General features: G+C 42.9%; 2 protein-coding genes and 1 long non-coding RNA gene across 6 annotated transcripts in view; 2 read left to right on the top strand and 1 right to left on the bottom strand.

The window, feature by feature from the left end:
- LOC134155737 (uncharacterized) overlaps positions 1–8,506 on the top strand; it is a 58,859-nt gene extending 50,353 nt beyond the window's left edge. The window contains exon 2 of the long non-coding RNA XR_009961702.1: positions 8,344–8,506. This is a non-coding gene — a long non-coding RNA (uncharacterized LOC134155737). The remainder of the gene's footprint in view (positions 1–8,343) is intronic.
- Positions 506–7,177, top strand: B3GALNT1 (beta-1,3-N-acetylgalactosaminyltransferase 1 (Globoside blood group)). The gene is made up of 2 exons (XM_062603211.1): positions 506–625; positions 4,013–7,177. The coding sequence occupies exons 1-2, from the start codon at positions 570–572 to the stop codon at positions 5,064–5,066; spliced, it is 1,110 nt and encodes a 369-aa protein (XP_062459195.1). The 5' UTR covers positions 506–569; the 3' UTR covers positions 5,067–7,177.
- The window catches only part of PPM1L (protein phosphatase, Mg2+/Mn2+ dependent 1L), a 118,521-nt gene continuing 104,430 nt past the window's right edge, over positions 6,032–20,122 (bottom strand). For 3 of the 4 annotated variants that reach the window (XM_062603212.1, XM_062603215.1, XM_062603214.1), the window contains exon 4: positions 6,032–15,742. In XM_062603212.1, coding sequence (XP_062459196.1) covers positions 15,396–15,742 — 347 coding nt within the window. In that variant the 3' untranslated portion in view covers positions 6,032–15,395. The remainder of the gene's footprint in view (positions 15,743–20,122) is intronic. The other variant, XR_009961700.1, reaches the window with a different exon arrangement.

Genomic DNA, 20,122 nt, shown 5'->3' on the forward strand with positions numbered 1-20,122 from the left:
CTCTGCAGCTTTAACAGTAACCTGTGTAGGTTCCTGGGCTGTCCAGGCAGGATATTCCACCACGGCTGCATGCTTTTGTAATGTGACAAAACGTAATACAGTCACCTAGGGAAGCTGGGGGTGAGCCCTCGCCATGATTAATGGCAGTAGCTAAGGCAAGAGAACAAGTTCCATTTGAAAATGCCCCTCTCTTCTTTCCTGGAACCTACAAACTTCAGTCCCACAGCCGACCGTGCTGTGGGTACGGTCTGTAAAGAGCAGGTAGCCGTCGGAGCTCCCCCTCTGAGGGTGCGAGCGCAGGCCCGCCCCTGGCCTCGCTGCGGGGAAGGCGAGGCGCCTCGTCCGGAACGCCCCGGCGCGGCTGGTCTCAGGCCCTAGGAGGGGCTTCCCGCGCGGCTCCCGGCTCTCCGCTCCGCTGCCCCGCCGAGGAGGCGGAAGAGGAGGCGGGCGTTCTGCGGTGCCTGCCGCGGCCACACATCCCCCACTCACCCAGAGCGGGGCCGCCCATCGCGAGCCGGAGCCGACGCTGTGGCTGCGAGGAGACGCAGCCGCTATCGGCGGGAGGAGTGATGCCCTGCCCCGCCTGGCTGGCGGCCGTGCGGCGGCGGCAGCCCCGGACGCAACGGTAACGGCTGCGGCGGGCGGGGGAACGGGAGGGGGACATCGCGTTCCCCACGGCGGGGCGCGGTGAGGCTGAGGGGGCGCGCGGCCTCCCGGGCAGCCCCGCCATTGACAGCCGGCCCTGACGGCGGGTCGGGATGCAGCGGGAGTTGCTAACGCATGTGCTCAGCTGCAGTTTTCGTGTTGGTCACTTTTCTCTGTCAGCATAATCTCAGACTCTTACCGTGTAGGGCCAGCAAGCTGCGAGCTTGGAAGCAAATGAAAATATTTCCCTGAAAGCAGCAGTTGTTGCCCTTGCTTTGCTCCTGCTGAGTATCCCTGAAAGGCAAAAACTGCCAGCAGGGAGCGTCTGGAAGTGCTGGAGGACCTTCCACGTTCCCCAGCAGCTGGAAGGACTGCAACTGCGCCAACTCCAGGCAAAATCGCAGCTTCTAGACTTTACATATTCAGACTCATTGCTTTGGTTTAAGCATTTGAAATAGGGTTTCTCCTTTGCTTTGCCCTTTTGTTCTTTTTGCCTGTATTTGCAGAGTTCTCACTTAATGATGCTGGAGGATGGCTGCCTCTATGTTGAATTCTCAGCGCTGCAAAACCAGCTGTCTCATGTTTTAGGGAGTGTGGTTTCCACCCCATGACCATTCTAAAAGCTGTATTTTGGTGAACCTGTGGTAGCTTGCAAACTGTTTAGCCTGTCACTGGAGAAATGAGACCTTAAGAAAGAGAACCGCAAGGTTTGTGGAGGCAGGACTTTGGCCTCCTCGAGAGTCGCACAGCAAAACAGCGCTTTACGCTGCTTGTCCTCGATGCCCTGTGGCTGTTTGTAAGGATACAGACTTTTTTAAGATTCCATCTTGCATAGTGTGAGCAAAGGACAAAAATTGATGATTTATTTTCCCAGATTTTTTATTGTGTAGCAGCTCATGTCGTGATTCTGTTGTTCAGAATGTCATGTAATCAGTCTTTTTTGCCAGTAAAAAATCAAAATACTTATAATCAGATTTTTTTTTTTTCATTAGGTAGTCAAGGACTAATCAAATTTTGATGTAATTTACTTTAAATCGATCATCAAACCCCGAGAAGTATTATTTATATAAAATCAAATACTTAAGTACTGATACAAAACTAAGGTTGTTTTCTTTGAGTACGTGTTTTTCATATTGTTAACTGAGAGTCAGGTTGGTATATATAAAGAGAGAAGAACTCAGCATTTTTATTACTTTTTTCTTTCCGTAAAACTAGGGATTAAATACCAGACTGGCAACTCTGAAGGGTTTTTTATTATTAGAATCAAAGTCCCTAAATGCGGTTTGAACAGCCTCAATGATACTTTATTTTGCACTATCAAACTTCTGTTTTACTTGCGTATGTCTAATCTATATGGAGAAAAACAAGTGAATGAGCATGAAACCTCTAAGGTTTTGTGTTTTTATAAGGTAGGACATCAGTCACATTAGGAAGTTCTTAATAACGTGCTAATCTGTGGTTATATTAGGTACCTTTAGTGCAGGGTTGACTCCTGATTGTCACTTGGTATTTCTTAAGTAACTCAGCCTTGAAAGGGATCAGTCTGAAATTATTTTCTTTAAATAGCTATTTGCATAAAATTGCTTTAATGCATTTTAAGTGATGTGCTTTGTGTCATCAGTGAAATGTGCTCCAAATGCTTCCTTTAAAGGATCATTCATTTAAAGTCAGATCATACCCAGAAATACAAGGCAGGTGGGCTCTGGCAAATCAAATTCATCTAAATTCTAGCATGCTATCTTGGGGTTTGGATTTATTTATTTTTTTAATATAAAACATTTTAAAGCCCTGCAGTGATCTTTGTAAAGATAAGTTAAATAGTAATTAATTGTGCTGTGAAATTGAACCCTTCATCACCCTTACTGTGGCTTTGTGGATACTGTATAGCACAGGATAAACATTATTACTGCAAACATTAGAAATCATTTGGAACTGCCATGGTAAGACATTGTAATTGTTTTGTTTTCAGGAGTACAGTAAAAGTAAGCACTGCTAAATGGAGGGTGCAGGCCTGAAGTTCTGTTTTTACATTTAGTTTTGGCAAGACAAATTGGTGTGAGTATCTAATCCTGACTGTGTAGTAGTGTCTTCAGGGGTTTATACCTGTGCAGTTCAGACTCTGGACCAAGACATGTGTCTGTAGTCAAAAAACGGCTTTGGTTTGTCTTCGTCTCCAGTGCCGACTGTGGTTTTTGGTGTGTGTGGTGTGTCTGATGGAGCTGAGAAAATTCATTGTTTTTTCGGCAGATGGGTAGGGGTTTGCATAAAAATAATGCAGATGGAATTCTTCTTCTTTAAAACCTAAGTAGATGGAAGTAGTAGGATTTTGTAGTGTCTTGTTTGTTTAAATGGAAAACATTAATTTACAAAATTTCTGTAAGATTTGAAATTCATGGGCTGCGGTGGATTCCCTGCTGCTCCCATTATGCCATATGTAAAGCTGCCATGACAAAGTTGGTTGCAATGCCCCTTTACTCAGTCTCTTAGAATCATAGAATGGTTTAGGTTGGAAAGGACCTTAAGGTCATCTGGTTCCAACGGCTCTACCACCTCCTTTGACACAGCCCAGGATACAGTTGGCTTTCTGGGTTGCAAGTGAGCACTGTTGGCTCATGTTCAGTTTCGTGTCGACCAAATAATAAGCACCTATTAGAAAATAAACGATTGCTGTTCAGTGTTGTGTGTTGTGAAAGTAGCCATTTCTTTGGGCGGTGTAAGAGCTGTCTGTCAAGATACATTTGTGTTAGCATGTCTGTGGCTGTGATGTTGTTCATAAGGAAGCTGATTTTTCTCCTCCTCCATCACCTCTTCAGTCAATTTAGAACAAGTAGATGTTCAGCTGTTAAAAAAGAGATGAAATATTTGCTTGTATTTCTCTTTTTACCTGCTTTCTTGGCCAATTTGCTGCAGCTTATCAAAACCAGTAGGAATTCCTTGCTTTAAAATAAATCACAGTTTTTTGAAGCCTCTGAACATCAACTTGCTGAGCACTTTGTAGCAGTTGGGTTTTGTTCAGGGTATTCCTCCCTTGAGATTTAATTGAGTCAAAGAGATTGTGCTGAGATATCTGAGGTCACAGTGCTTGCTGTGTGATCAGATTTACGTAGGGGGAATTTCCAGGATGAAAGTCATGAGATCTCGGTCCACGCTGTGCTCAGGAGTTGCTCAGTGCTCTGCTTATACTCATTTCTCAAATACAGTAGCAGTTCCTGTTATGCAGGGTGCCATATGTAACAGCTGGACCAACGGGTCTGGTACTTGTCTTCATTATATTACAGCATACGCTCAACTGACACTTGACAAGATAAGAAAAATATAATATTTGAATAATAGCATTCTGAAGACTACTTTTCAATTTCTTTTTCAGCAAGAAACGTGTCTCAGGACTTGTGGTACGGATTTTGAAGGTCACTGACGCACTTCTGCAAACCGGTTATTGCTCAGATCCAGTGAGTGTTGTGTACATGAGACCATTAAAATGGATTTTTTTGTTTCTTGTTGTATTTTCTGTCACAGCAATGTGGTACGTGGCTTTTTCTTCCAACACTGTGATTAAGCATACAAACCTCATGTATTTCTATGAATATGAACCAGTTTACAAGCAACATTACCTCTTCACGTTGCGGGAGCGCTTGAAATGCAAAGACATAAATCCATTTCTGGTCATCTTGGTGTCTTCACGTCCTGAGGACGTGACGTCAAGGCAGGCCATCAGGATGACATGGGGGTCTCAAAGCTTCTGGTGGGGACATCGAATTCTAACCCTGTTCTTACTAGGTCAAGATTCTCAAAGAGAAAACAATGCTGCAGCCCTGTCAGTAGAAGATGAAAGCATCCTCTATGGTGACATAATTCGCCAGGATTTTATGGACACTTACAACAATCTTACCTTGAAAACAATCATGGCATTTCGGTGGGTCACTGAGTTCTGTTCAAACACTAGGTTCCTCATGAAGACTGATACTGATGTCTTCATCAACACTGCTAACTTGATAAAATTTCTTCTGAAGCTAAATTCATCAGAAAATATTTTTACTGGTTATCCTCTCATTGATAACTTTGCTTACAGAGGCTCTTACCAAAAAACATACATCTCGTATGATGAATATCCATTCAGATTGTACCCTCCGTATTGCAGTGGGATGGGCTATATCCTAGATGGAAAACTGGCCCTGAGAATTTATGAATTGATGAGTCATATCAAACCTATTAAATTTGAGGATGTTTATGTTGGAATTTGCTTAAATCTGCTTAATGTGAACATCAGTATTCCAGAAGATAACCAACAATTCTTTCTTTATAAAATTAATTTTGACATCTGTAAGTATAGGCATTTGATTGCAGTACATGGCATTACATCAAGTGAAATAATCAGGTTTTGGCAGGATTTGTCATCAAACATTTCAGTTATTTGTCTTTGATTCTGTGTGAACACATAAAGTGACATGTATTTAATGTGAAAAGGTCCAGGGCAACACCGAACAAAACCACAGCTGCAGAGATGGCTTCAACTGAAGGAGGGCTGCACTGCTGGGGCAAAGTGCAGTGACAGCATTTCTCTGTGACTTTCTGCTACTGTGAAATAAAGTTAGGAATTCACAAAGCACTTTTCCATGTACATACCCTGTGCATGCAGGATACTTTGGAATACACCACCCTAACTTCCTCTGCTGCTTCTCTATGTGATCAGCTATAGCTACAGGGGTTCTACCTGAATCATCTGGAGTATATGAAATGTCACCAAGGAATAATGCTTATGCTAAGAAACTGGGTTTGGAGATGCTTCCCAGATTCCTGCCTGGATTGCTTTAATTGGCTGTACAAGTACATCATCCTTTGCCACTTTCAAGTATTTGTTCTGTGTCCATTATGAAGCTTCTGCTGCCCTTTTTCTTTCACTATATCACCACTGTAGTTGTCCCAAGAGTTTACACCTTCTTATTTAAATGTATCACATCTGAAATTGCTCTGGGAGTGTTACAAGCCTGTGGACCTTGTGGGGTCTGCAGAAACTGATGGGAAATTCTGGGAATGGGATGCACTCTGTGTGTGTGTGCCTATAGATGGAAAAAACAGAATTACCTTGGTGTCATCAGTAATGTTTGTAGCCTACTAGAGGGCTAGATGCAGTAGAGTTCACACACAGTTTAGTTACTAGACATCTCTAATACATCAGGATAATCAAACCCCATGTATGTACACACCTACATGTGTGTACTTCTGCATGGGAATTTTCGAACCACATCAGGAAGATTCAAATATCATCATTTATAATGTGACATTTTTTAGAAACATCTCTCTCTAAAAAGAGCTTTCTTCAAATTTTAAAATTAAAAAGGTAAGAAATGCTAAAATTTGTATTTCATAAAGAAGACAAACTACTGTATCTGTAAAGACAGGTATTTTAATCACTTTATTCATCTCAGCAAGGCCAAGTTTTCAGTAGTTTACACTTCTAATAGACAACACTACAGAATTTGCAACTGCATTAACATAATTATTTTTGACACATCCACTACACAGTGAAGATACTATAGTTGCATCCTGTACACCTAGAATGACACCTTGTTTGTCCTACAGCTAGGATGGTACCGTGTATTTACATTTGGCTGTCTTTCAGCTAGTCTCTTAGAGACGAATTAGAAGAGGTGCAGAAACCTCTAGTACCAAGTTGGAGGTTTTACCAGTTTTTTTGTTACATTCTGATTATGGTCAGTATTGAATTTTGCTACCTTATCATCTACTGCACATGGGCTTTTGATGGAATTACAGGAAGTGTTATATTTTTTAGATACAAAAATGAGGTCCTGGGGACCATACTCTCTAAACAAGTATTTCAGATGTCACTGTTTTAAGAATGTATGTTAAGTAGGTCAACACTTTTCAAAAATAGGTATTTTTTTTTAGTTAAACTAAATAGCTGAAGATACAGTATTGCATAATGGAGGGAAGAATGCTCTTCTGTTTCTCAAAACAGAGGTAAAAACACAGCTGTTCCTGCAGGCTTAGGATCTTTTCTTTGATTGTTGTACTGTGATCAGATCCCGAGAGCTCCGTGAGAAATCTGTCACTTGTTCTTTGATTGTTTATACATCTTAAGGAAAATCAACCTGCTTTTTTTTTTTTGTTATAGGCCTTCCATGTTAAATGTTAAGAAATCAGTTATTTGTCACAAGAACACCGATGCTACCACAGTTTGTATTGCTTTTTCAAAAGAAAATAAAAAATGTAATTATGAGAGACACTGCAGTCTTCAGAAGCTGGTTGGCTGAAGCAGCCAGTGCTCCTGCTGAGAGACCCAGAACCCACAGTCACAGAGAGGTGGCTATGGGCAAAACACAGCCATCACTAAGATGCCAAGCAAGGTAATTTTTAGTATTTGTGCCCCACAATGATAATGCCAGTCATAGATTACAGGGGTTTTGCTCATACACAGTGACCTGTTTATGCCACCTGAAATTATCATGTAAAGTGACATCAATTCTGCAAGAAATGTACGGTGTAAAATATTCCTGCTCATTTTTTTTTTTTTTTTAAATATTTTCATTTCCAAATCTGGCTTGTATTTGAGTCTGACCTTATTATTGCTTAAAAGACTGTAAAAATTCACAACTAAGCTCTAATGTTTCTGTTTAAAGCAAATATCAGGGAAGTTTCTAGTGTGAGCAGCCATGCAAAAGATAAAAAAAGCTTAAGAATGTGAAGTAGTACAAGCATTGAAGTCAGTGGCGGGCCCAGATTTTATTGCGTTTGCCTACAATATTGTACTAAAACTGAAGCCTAAACCACAGGCTATGAGTTCTCCAAATACTCAGATTCTTTTTCTCATGCAGGCAAGTGGTTCAGAAAGCTGTATTAAAGCAGAATTCCAAGCAGTTGTGACTGATAAGGAAAAGCATGGGGCTTTCCGACTGGAAAAACTTAATGACAATCTATTGGTCAAAATGCTTGGAACTGCTGCTGGCTGGATCAGAGAAGGGGTTTAAAATGTAAAATTTTGAGCCTGTGCTTCTTGTACTTCTCTATTCCAGAAGAGTTAGAAAGTCAAATGCTTAAATGTTTTGTGTGCATTCTGGAACAAACAAGTTCAAAATCACCAGTGAGACAGCATGTGCTGCAAACTTTGGGGTGTTATTATCTATGATCAGTATCAGCAGAACATGACAGATTGGAATATATTTCTAAGCTTTGTTTCACCTTTTCTAGTTACTAGTAAAGCATTTCAGTGACAGTTCATTGCAAAGACCTCACAAATGCCTGGATGCACAATCAAGAATGTAAATTTATTGTATTTCTTTTAAATTTAAACTAAAAACTGATAAAGGTTAACTGAATGATGTGACACTGAATTCCTGATCTATCAGTTATGTTAGATATATTGAAGGAGTTTGGGAGGCAGAGCTTTGCTCTGCAGTAGTGAGTAGTGCCTACATTTATTATGGACTTTACAGTTTGCCTAAGACAGAGGTGGTAGGGCAAAGCTTTCTGCACTCTGTTCAATTAAGGTCATCAGGTTTTAATGCAGATACTGTGTATTAGATTACTATACTAGATGTACTGTACTCTATTAGATGTACTGTACTGTATATTTTAGATTGGATATAAGGAGGAAGTTCTTTACTGTGAGGGTGGTGAGGCACTGGAATGGGTTGCCCAAGGAAGTTGTGAATGTTCCATCCCTGGAGGTTTTCAAGCCAGGTTGGACAGAGCCTTGGGTGACATGGTTTAGTGTGAGGTGTCCCTGCCCATGGCAGGGGGGTTGGAACTAGATGATCTTAAGGTCCTTTCCAACCCTAACTATTCTGTGATTCTCTTAAGCTGCAAACCACAACCAAGTGCAAGTGCTCCGGGCAGGAAGGAAGACGTTAAAATGAAGCTAAGCAGGTGGTTGGGTTTGGTTTTCGTGTATAGTTGAGTTCGTATTTTGAAGAAACCTGAAACTGTAAAACAAAACCAGACCTACCCCACTCCACTTATATATTGATTGGGTTTCTAAAACTCCTAAAGCCCCGTCACTTCACAGGACTAAAGAATACGTAGTCTCTCTCTGAAATGCTCTGTGTGATTCTTAGATAAATGCAGTATTGACCTGCAGCTCGCAGGAGGAAATACTACCTGTAGTACAGTTTGCCTTATCTGCCCTTACGGGATGTTGTGACTTAGTTTTCCTTCTATAAAATAAGGTCTTAAAAATAGAACATTTACTCCCAGCACCCTCTCTTGAGATGGTTCATGTATCTGAGCTCTGCCTGACGCCAGTCTTCTGACAGTTGCTGTGCAGCATGTTAGTTTTCCAGACCACACTGATACGAGTGACCTGCATGAGGTTTAGAGAGGCTGGCATGTGGGCATCACATCCATCTGGTTGGGCTGGGCTGGGGCTCAGCCCAGTACCCTGCCGCTCCTCTCAGCCATGCTGGGCCTGTAGCAGTCCTCCACCTAGGAGTAAAGTGCACTCTGCCGTGAGCTGGCAATACAGATAAAATCTTAAACACATGTCTGGCTTGGAGTGAATAAATGTTACTAATCAGCCTGAAAAGGCTCGTAACCTTTGATAATGCAGCCCTGTTGCACTGAATGGAAGCTGCCCTTCACCAAGATGGAAGCCTAAATGTTGCAGTTTTGTTATCTTGGGTGTTGTGTAGGATTTTTGTTAATAAAGTTCTGACCTGCCCTTTTAGAATTCTGAATGTGTGGTTCATTTTCCTAATGCATCCATCTCAGTCATTTCTGAGGGAGCATTTCCAGGTGTGCTGGTAGAAGTGGGTTTACAGTCGCTTGGTGTATCCACACAGTCTGGGTTTTAAAGGTTTTGCAGACCCTGCTCCTGTTCACTTTGTACTTAACGGTTACACCACTGTTACAGTTTGCCATGTTAAAGGTAAATGGGTTTGAACTTTATAAAAATTGATTGTACTTGTAAATCCAGCACAGCTAAGCACTGCTTATGGTTTGTACTGAACTTACGCACCTAGGAGCGATGCACCAGAGAACAGCAGAGAGATTCAGTATGGATTGGAACTACCTTCAAAGAACTCTTCCCAAACTCTTCCTGTGACTCTTAGTGCTACTAAGATGAAAGCAAGCACAGATAAGCACAGTTTCATCTGTATTGTTCTCACACCCCTGCATATGGTGTATGAATTGCTGGGGAGCAATGCTTGACCGCCCTGCATTTAGATTTCTGAAACATAACCAATTATTCATTTAATTAATGTGGTGGAATGTGGGCTGGAGTAGAGTTCTGAGCATGTGTGTCCCTAGAAGTACGGATGCATCTCCACAGGACATTTAAGAGAACAAAGGGTTGGCCATTTAAATACAGAAAAAGTGCACTTTATTTATTGCTCAGCTAATTTAGTGTTTTCCTTGCGCCTGAGCAGACAAGACCAAACCCAGGAGCTGACCTGCTCCTGAACCTGGGTTTCAAAACTTCACTCAAGAATTGCTCATGATATGAACCACTATTTACAGGTCTGGAAAGGCTTCAGCTGCTTTGACTGCACACATCCTGAATAACAGAGCATCTAACTCATCTTCTGTAACTAGAGACAGCTGATACCGAGAACTTTCGGTTACCTAAGGGAAACCGTAAGTAAAACAGCTGCTACCCAAGCCTTATATAGTCAGCACTATATAAAGAAAAGTGATTTAATCTCCAACTCAGTATTAACTTAATTGCATATATCTTTTCAGGTACAGGTCTGTGGGTTTAGAAAGGTGACTTATACTGACAACACTGAGGGGCAGCAGCTCTGGTCTGTGCAGTTGCCAGGCTTCAGTCGAACATTCTACATTTTAACCTCACAATTTCATACAGCCAGGTTTCAGGCTGGAGGCGTAAAAACCTGCTTTAGGAAGCGAAAGGCTGGTGAGGGGGTTTATTCTTTTGTATAATCACTTGCTAGATCTTTCTCTGTGTAAAGTATCTGATACTATCGATACATTACTGTTATTTGAGGCAAACGTTACATACTCTGAGGGCAGCTGAGCAATGTAACTTCCTTATTTTCAAGTCCAGCATTAGTGTTTAGACAGGAAACCCTGTTGGTTCAAGCTGATGCAGTGCTTTAGTACTAACTTTTGCATTCCAAATGCTTCACGACTATTTATTTTTAAATTTTACCTTATGTAAATGGTATAATACTGTAATGATCTTAGCAGTGGTTTGGTACTGACCTTATGTTCACAAGTTAGTAGGCAATACCTGCTGCTGGATGGAATTTGCTTTATAATCAAATTTTGCTCAGTAAAACAGGCTCATTCATTTCAAATTCTGCATTTTTAGAAACCGTAGGACCACAGCAGTCCTCATGGCGTCTTCTGTGGCCACCCCTCCCCTGTGAGACAGGATCAGTGTGCTCAGACCACTAGTACTGGATGTTGTGACAGAAGACATAGCATTATGTTTCATATGAAATGAAATAGCATCTCCTGCCACCCTGGGGCTAGGGATGGATTCTGGCCTCCCCTAAGGTCGATTGCTATGGTCTGTGTAAGCTGCACTGATGCCAAAAGTTTAGATCCCACAAAAAATGCATTCAATGATGTGAAGGCAGCCATGCTGGCAGGTGAGCTGGCTGAGGACACAGGGTAGGACTGAGAGGTGTCCCAACTTCTTAGTAGCTGAGTATCTGCGTTTCTTAGCTGATACTTAGCCTGTGGATGCACTTGCACAGCCTGCACTGCTTCAGCACTGCTGTAGAATTCAGCCTGAGATAGCGGCTCTGCATCAACCTCACAGCAAACTTCTGTGCAAAGGCCAGTGGGGTCTTCACATTTTTCACAGCGACTAAGACAGCAACTCGTAACTTCTGAGGCCCGCTGCTTGGTTACCATGCTCAGGCCAGCCACTAGACGGAGCTACGGTCTCACGTAACGAGGCTGGTTCCAAGACCTGGGATCCCCGCGATGGTACCAGGAGCTGCGCAGGGTGAAGGTTATATGGAAGGTCCTATGGATGAACAGCCTTTCAAAAAAACCACTGGTGTATGGCAAGAACGATACACTCAATGGTAGTCTATAACCAGGAGGAGAAGCGAAACGGTGGTAGCTTTAAAGTGTACTACTTGAGTTAAACTGCAATATCACTGGGCAAAGCTCAACTTCTTTCAAGTAGTGGATCAGGTGACTAATTACAAGGTGCACTTTTTCATATAGAACCATATGAAAGATGCTCTTTGGCAGCAACTTAATCCAGCAGTTTTCTGCTATGTGATACTCTTACTTGCTGAACAGATGTCACCAATGGAGCTACTCGGGCTTAAAGCAACAAAACCCACCCATGAGCACGTACAGCAAGAGGGAGCTCTCAGATGGGTACAAGCTGCTTTAACCAAAATGTCTCTCCCTTTTTCTGGAGAGGTGCCCAGGCAGGAAAGCAGCCTGGAGAATGGTGTGCTGAAAGTGCTCCCTCTCTGATGCTGCAGCACATTCTGACATACTACTTGAGCGTACTTGGGGTGTTTCTGGCTACAGTGTCTGGTTACCCTTCCAGATGTAGGGTACAGATTAAGGCAGTGGAGGATCAGCCCCCATATTGTTTAGGCTGCATAAGCAATACATACATTAATTAATCTCATTGTCCAACAGTTGCATTTATCACAACAGGATTTGGCACAAATCAGCATGACTGGAAAGATACCAGTGTCTAGGTCTGGAGTAAAAACTTCTAGCAGGGAGCATACGTAGGCACTGCACATGTATGTGGAAGCCTGCACAAGCCTCTCATCTCTGCTAAACCTTCATCTTTAAACCTGAAGTAGCTTTAGCTATTTTTTTTAAATAACAAAACCAAAAGCATCTTTACCAGAAATCATTGGCATGAATGTCTTTGGCCACGAAAGAGTTATTAGAAAGGTGGGAGTGTTGCAGAGAAAACTGAAGGTGCTAAAACAGCTGTTGCTGCAACTGCAGATGCTGGAAGGTTGAAATAGGGCTGATGGGGTAACTGACTGGATGGGCCTATGAATGGCAGGGTGAATGAATCTGGAATAAATATTCAGATGAGTCTGCAAAACAGTTCTGTAGTGCACTGTGCTGTGTTTTCCTAAATTCCATGAGCATGGCTTACTTCCAGAGCAAGCCACCCTCCCACTGCTTCCCCACAGTTCTTCGGGAGCCTGTGAACATGCAGGATTCCTGACACCTCATTCTGTGTATCTTGAGTGCCGAAGCAACCAGGCAGTGAGCTGTGCTCCAGGGCAGGTCAGCATCTCTCAGCAGCACTCACTAACCTCAAGCACATGAGCTGCAGGAGGCTGAGTGGCAGCTGCGAGCCTTTTGCTCAGTGGTGTTAGTCTACTATGGTTGTTTTTTGGAGCTGACCATTGTCCCAGTTCCAACTTCTCAAATGCCTGCGATGGATTAGCGGTGATGTCCCTGCTACACAAGCATTCCTCTGCTTTAGGGTTCTGTAGGCTGCTGGGTCTAAATCTTCTGTTCCCTGGGCAGCTGTTTTGACAAGCGTCCAGCGGTGTCCTCCAAAGAAAAGCCAGTACAACAGAAACATCGTCTGTGAAGGAGAAAGGAAAGGCAAACGCAAATACGCACCATGAGCTCTGCCTGGAACAGTTTCGATACTGCTGCTGTAGCATTACTGAGTACATGATTAAGCACTCCCATGAAAATATCACACAAGGATTTAATTTCACAGCGTTCTGACCTCAAATACCTTTTCAAAATAAAATAACTGAAGCGCGCTGTCATTATTAACATTTCCCGTTAGCTGCTCAATTTAACCTCAAAGTTGCATTTAAAATTCCCCGAATGCACTGTTCAAGAGATTTAAGAAGTCCGCAGCCTTCGTCCTCCAGGGAAGGAGCGGTGCAGGCTGGGGCCTGCCGGTTTTGGAGGATGCTGGACACTTTCACACTTCTGCTTTTCACTTGTCTGTTACTTGGAGTCAAGGGGCTCTGCCCAGAGTCTGAGGTGAGAAGAGGCTGCTAGAGTATACGATACAATTTGAACAGCACTGGTAGTAGCTATAGATCTGACTAAGAGTTGTGATAACTCTCCAAACAAATGAAAGGAGGGAAGTTTCCTGGGGAAGAGATAACCTAGGAACAAAAATGAAAAGACTAAGATGGGAATTCCTGCTCATGCAGGAATTTGTCCTCTTTCATTTCTGTCTTGAGATACACACCTGCTCAGCACAACCACAACACATCATGGTATTCTGGGGACCAGCAAGCCACTTGCCCCAAAATCCTGTGGGTGGGTGATGAGAAACAGGTGTCTGTTTAACCAAGTCATGTTATATCTTTACCCAAGGAACAGATGATGTTAGTTAATGCATTACATCCCTGATTCCTCTCAGGATGCAAATACCAACAGCCTCCATCACCTTGAAGACAAGAGACTTCAGCAGATTGTCCAGGACAATATTTTGCAGGGAGGGAATCCCCAGGGTTATTATAGAACACAATACCAGTAAAGCAGGCATCTGAGACACTCACCTCCACCTCAGGCCGTGGCTGTTCCTCAGCACACAACTGCCCTGCCACTCTGCCACCACTGCCTCTCGGTCATGAAGCAGGCAACTAAGTTACCAGATGTAGAGCAAACTCTTGACACTCATTGTTTAAACTTACAGTAGTCACAGATTCCAAAATACAATTAAATACTGAAAGTTAGATCTAAACACAGTTTTATCTAGACCTAACACAAGCTTTTATCTCTCCAGTGCAAGGCCACTGCCTGGCATTTATATGCCATACCAAACAACGGTTCTACGGTGGTTTTCCCCTGAATTAGCACCACTGATTAATCTGCAGTGGTACAAGGAAGTCATTAATAGCCCTGACTTCCACCTACGTCACTCTCAGGAATGCCCTATTTTCATTAGTTTTCCAAACAGTCACTAACAAAGTGAATTTTACCTTGCATTACTTTCTTTACATGCCTATGAAAAGTCCATGCCAAAAAAATAACATGAGTTTCCAGGAATGACCAACATTCTTCTATCACAGCAGAGCTATTTTTTGATATAGAGGGTGTCAGACCTTAAAGGTATTTTGCTGAAGTTTAACATTAGCTGGTTTGAATACAATATGGCATAGAAGGAATGTTACCAGAGTAATGCACAGACTGAATAAACGTGGCTTCAGGTAATTCAGTAGCTACACCTAATCACATGCTTGGTGGGGATTTATTTAAGGGAAGGGTGAGGTTAAACAAAGCAAGAGAGCCAGTTCTGTGGTAGCAGGCTAATATTTGGCTCCTTTTCCTCCTTCACATCAATACCAGGCCAATAATCACAAACCTTTTCCTATACAACCTTATCACTGCAGATTAAAAAAGAAAAGAGATGAGAAACATGACACCGTCATTCTGAGGCGTCCCACCTATGAGTGAAGAGTAGCATCACTCCTATCATTTGCTGTTAAATGACAGCACAGCCCTGACCTGGCTGTGTGTCTAAATGAACCTCTGACTGCTCGAAATGAGAGGAAAGGGATCAAAGGAAAAGTCTACAAAGGATTTGTGAGGAAAATTCTGAAATGGAAGATTACAGTTAGCTTCTCAGGAGCAGCAAGGTCACAGAAGACAGGTACATGTGAACAAACTTAATTCTTATAATCACTCAGAATGTATTTGTTGTATTGCTCCTTTTGTTAAGCAAAGAACAAAGACCAGAGGGATCTGTTCCTTTTGTGTAGAATCTTAATGGTATTTACTAGAGCTTTCTACTATGTTTAAAATTTAAGAGTTTGGTTTAAGTTCAGAGCGAGGCAGAGAACGACTGGTAATTACTGTTCCTCTGTTTTGCTGCTATTCCTGAACTTCACCACCATCACTGTTATATTATCGGGACATCCTCTGTAAAAGGACTGTAGAACTATACTCTTTGCACCGAAGTGTGGTTCATCCAAGCGTTCCTTGATGAATCGGACAGCTTCCTCGTTGCTGAAAGCATCCCACAGACCATCCGACGCCAAGATCATGAACTCTGGCTGCAGTTTGTCCAGGTCAAAGGTAAGAATATCCGGGTCGGGAATGACAACATTCAGGTTCTTCAGAGGGTAATCTCCCAAGGAGCGGGACATGGCCAGGATCCCCTGAACGCGCCAGGAGCCATTGAAGCTGATAAAACCACCTGGAGGGAAACACCAACACTTAACGAAGGTCTTTTCAAAGTTAAAGCATTTCTTTGGCTTCCTGCCAGACCCACCCAAAAAATTCACCCTGCATATTATGAGGCATACGGATGTTACACATCTCAAAAAGCAGGAGATGCCTTCATGTAGATCTTGGAGCGCTGCAGGGAGGAGCTGGGTTGCGGCTGCTACTCTGCTGCCGCAGCTGAAGTAGAGAGTTCAAGAAAGGTTCTGCTTCTAAACACAGCAGCTTCATGCTCTCTACTCCCCAAGAGAGACTGACTACTTACTGAGCACAGGTATTCCTGTACAACAGAAAGCCTTACGGCAGTGTTAAAACAAAAATAGTGAAAGCAAATCTTTACATTCATGTGTCAGTAAAAACCTCCTTTTCCTGCGTAGTTCATGTTTTTCCCATTTCAGATCTGTGAAGGAAACAACACTGAAAACATGCTGCAGCAGGACTCACATCTCACTTTAAGCCATAAAGCAAAGAAGCAAGTGCAAGAATATTTATAGGCTGTTCTGTTCAACTGCCTTGAATGAGCTGTGTCAAAAAGGACCAAAAACTTGTGAACAAACCAACCACAAAATTTTACTTCAAGACAGAAGGAGGCCACGTGGGATTTGATGGACTGATTTTACCATCACAGTGATTAAGGCTACTTCTAGTTGAAAATACATGGTTTTATTTAGGGGTTAATTATAGCGAGACACATTTTACACTGAAATTGGTGACTCTGACACAGCCAGCACCTGGTTGCTACACAGTTGGGTTGTGTCAGGGAGGGAACTACACAGTATTCAAGGTCCAAGAGTAAAATTGAGGCACCTTCAATTCCCGTGCATACCTTGGTGTGCCACTGTCTGCACTGTGCATAGCAATGTTGCTATATGTGACATCCAGTGACTCGACATGGAACATTAAAATGTATGACAAAATGAGGTGAACTGTCATGTTTTATATCCGCAAGCTGTCTGCTTTGGTGTTCGTTTAAATGTTTTTGTTCTTTGTAGTTATCAGCATGCTATTTGTCAGTCCCCTAAATCTTACAAGAGCACTTCCATTCCTGTTTGGCTCATCTGATCCATAAATTCTTTCTGCTTTCAGGTGAAACTTAATGTCATGATTTGCTGTTTTTAAAGCTTGGAACTTGATTTGTGTTAAAAACAGCAGAAACAAAACCTTTTAGCTGGATGTTTTCATGAATATGGAGTCTCTGTTATGAAGGCATTTCATTCCACAGTCAAGAAAAGGAAGTACTTGTGAGCTGACTGTGACTCCTCTTAGATATGGAGTCAAACAAACCTCGTCCAGCTGCTGCTGTATCTTTTGAGGGTGCCTTGCTTATATGTTACACAGCCACCTACTCACCAGCCCAGGGTTTATTTCTGGTCTTAAATGGTTAGGACTATAGTAACTGGTATGTAATCATGTGTACGTATTAGAATGACAGGGGAAGTAAAATACAATTAAGAAGCAGCAGTTTTATATAGACATTTTAGACACAATTAGAGGACAGTGCAAGTATGCACTTGCAGCCCAGAAAGCATCCAGCTCTGGGGCCACAACATAAGAAGGATGCTGTTGGAGCAAGTCCAGAGGAGGCCACAAAGATGCTTAGAGCGCTGGAGCACCTCTCCTATGGAGACAGGCTGAGAGAGCTGGGCTTGTTCAGCCTGGGGAAGTGAAGGCTCTGGGGAGACCTTAAAGCAGCCTCCCAGTGCATAAAGGGGCCAACAAGAAGTCTGGAGATGGACTTTCTACAAGGGCACGTAGGGATAGGACAAGGGGGAATGGCTTTAAATTGACAAAAGAGAGATTTAGATGAGATATTAGGAAGAAATTCTTTCCTCTGAGGGTTGTGAGGCTGGAACAGGCTGTACAGAGAAGCCGTGGCAGCCTCATCCCTGGAGGTGCTCAAGACCAAGTAGGATGGGGCTTTGAGCAACCTGATCTAGTGGAAGATCTCCCTTCCCGTGGCAGGGGGTTGTAACTAGGTGGTGTTTAAGGTCCTTTCCAACCCAAACCATTCTGTGATTCCACATGATAGCAACACCTGTACCTCTCATGGTACTTGCAGAGGAGGTAGATGATGCTGTGCACTCACTGTGTGTGCTTACTGCAGCCTCTGCAGCTTGTGCTTACATGCACAAAGTGACTTTTCAGTGCCACTCTCATGTGGCACCTGGAACTGCCTGCAGCACAAGTTGAGCTCCTGTGGTTCGCTGAAGTGTCTATTGGCACTTCTAATATTTCCTTTCATAAAGTCACCTATACAGGATATCTAAAAATGCTTCTGGAAATGTAAACATTCTGTGGTGCTGGCTGACACTGGAGAAGGAAAGACATTAAAGAAATAGAAGCTTTTTGGCGATCACTCAAACATTTTGCATGTTAGTGAGAACTGAGCTCAGAGGATTATGTTCAAGGTGAATGACTTCAATTTCTATCAGTGACTGTCACCTTGTGTCTCTACAACTGAGTGTTTCTCCACAAGCCAAAACCGTGGCTGTTTCAAGGCTGCTGTCTTACACCGGTACTATATACATTGCTCAAGCTCATGATAAGGAGGAGTTTCCTTGTGTTTTCTGGGGAAACCAATATCCTTGTATCGCAGGACACGCATTTCCCCTTCCCACGGGAACAGGTCAGAGTGGAAGGAGCCTGGTCTCCTTCAGCTGCGAGATGATCAGCACCACAGCACCCTCGAGCATGCATCAGCCAGCCTCTTGTGAAAACAACAGCCAGGCTTGACAAAAGCCCATGACTGGTGGGTGCTGTAAACTGCGCTGCCACACTGCAGAGCCAGCAACTCCACATGATGTGGCACCCCAGCACAAAATGGAGGGCCCTGCCCTGTGCTCTTAGCTGATGACTTTCCTTTTGGCATCTGGCTGTGAGCTTTGGTACCAGTGGCCTCTCACTGCAACGCGGAACCCCCATGAGAAACCTGAGCAGTGGCTTCTGGGGCTGCTCGAGTCCCACAGGACTGATAAAAGGGCATTTCTTTTTCTGGTTGTGGGTTGACCAAGACTTTGTGCACAGTTGCTGGGAATGGGGAAAGGAGAGGGAACAAATTGACTCCCATCCACTGCCCACTGACAGCAGCAAGCAGCAAGGCCCCTCAACATCCACCACAGCAGCCAAAAGTGATGGATTAGGTTAGAGTTGTCATCCCCATGTTAACACCCCACTGAAGCTCAGAGGGCAAGTCAGGCTTTTCTTTGAGCTGCTGTTTCAGGCTGCTTCAAGCTGATTTATATCAGAATGTGGTTGAGAAGGACATTTTCTCAGCCACAGCTGTATAATTTCACTTTTAAATTAAATCGAATCCTTCTAACACAAATATGAAGTCACTTTGTAACTACCTACAGTGCACTGGGCAGTGCACCTTGATGGTGCAATGTAATGCTGGAAAACCAAAATGTAACATAATGCTGTGGTTATTGTCCCTTTCTTGAGTTCTACAGGACAAGAAATTATCCAGATGGTGGAAAAGTCAAGTACTTGTCACAGTAGCAATGTAGGCAACCTAAAGTATCCAGGAGGAGTTTAAACTGGATTGTGTGTTTTTAAGCACTATGAGGCCATACTAATAATGATGATATAATGGTGCAATAGGGAACAGAGAAGAAAATTCATTAAGTCACGAGGCTAGATAGATTTTTTCTTGTTTTCTTGTTTACCTGCAGGTACTCATAACATTTATCTATTAAAACAACTTTTTTCCCCAGTTGGAGATTCCTGCAAAAACCCAGGTTAATTTTACATGTTGTTGTGTTATAAAGCCTCAATCCTAGACAAATGAAATAATACAATTATTTTTTTCTCCTAAGTGAAGTCTGCTCTAACTGAACAGTTGCACGGAGGACCTGGGCTTGGCTAATAGAGAAGCACTTCCACAGGCAAATCTCCAGATTTTATTAATACATCCCCCAAGTGCAAAGCTGAAGCAAAGTGAGACCAAGACTTTCCTATTCCTTTTTCTTAGGGTCTTCAGAGCTCTCTCTGGGGAACATACGTGACCTCAGTTCTCTGTCTATCAGCAGCAAGGATCCTCATTATACCTCCTTACTAACAAAAGCAAACAGGAGAGTACACATTGCACATACACGGGTGTTTATGCTGGTGTGAGCATGTGCATAAAATGTCGGTTTTAGAATGGGTTTATACTCAGGGAAATAGTTGCTATTTGCTACAGATGACGACCTGGCAGGCAGTGAGGCAATGCCTCTCTGGAGGCAGTGCTCATTGGCAGGTTTAACACAAATGAGAGGAACCTCTTTTCTTCACCAAACAATTTGATGCTGCAGGCTGCCGTGGGAGCCAAACCAGAAATGGGTTCAAAAGAGACATTGACAAATTAATGGAGAAT

Source organism: Pezoporus occidentalis, unplaced genomic scaffold, assembly GCF_034315485.1.
Source record: "Pezoporus occidentalis ecotype Australia unplaced genomic scaffold, CSIRO_AGI_Poc_V1 ctg8, whole genome shotgun sequence".
NCBI lineage: Eukaryota > Metazoa > Chordata > Aves > Psittaciformes > Psittacidae > Pezoporus > Pezoporus occidentalis.

Coding starts and splice junctions, on each gene's coding strand:
- B3GALNT1 (XM_062603211.1), top strand. CDS start 570: ATGCCCTGCCCCGCCTGGCTGGCGGCCGTGCGGCGGCGGCAGCCCCGG. Junction 626..4,012: donor CGGCAGCCCCGGACGCAACG/GTAACGGCTGCG, acceptor TTTCTTTTTCAG/CAAGAAACGTGTCTCAGGAC.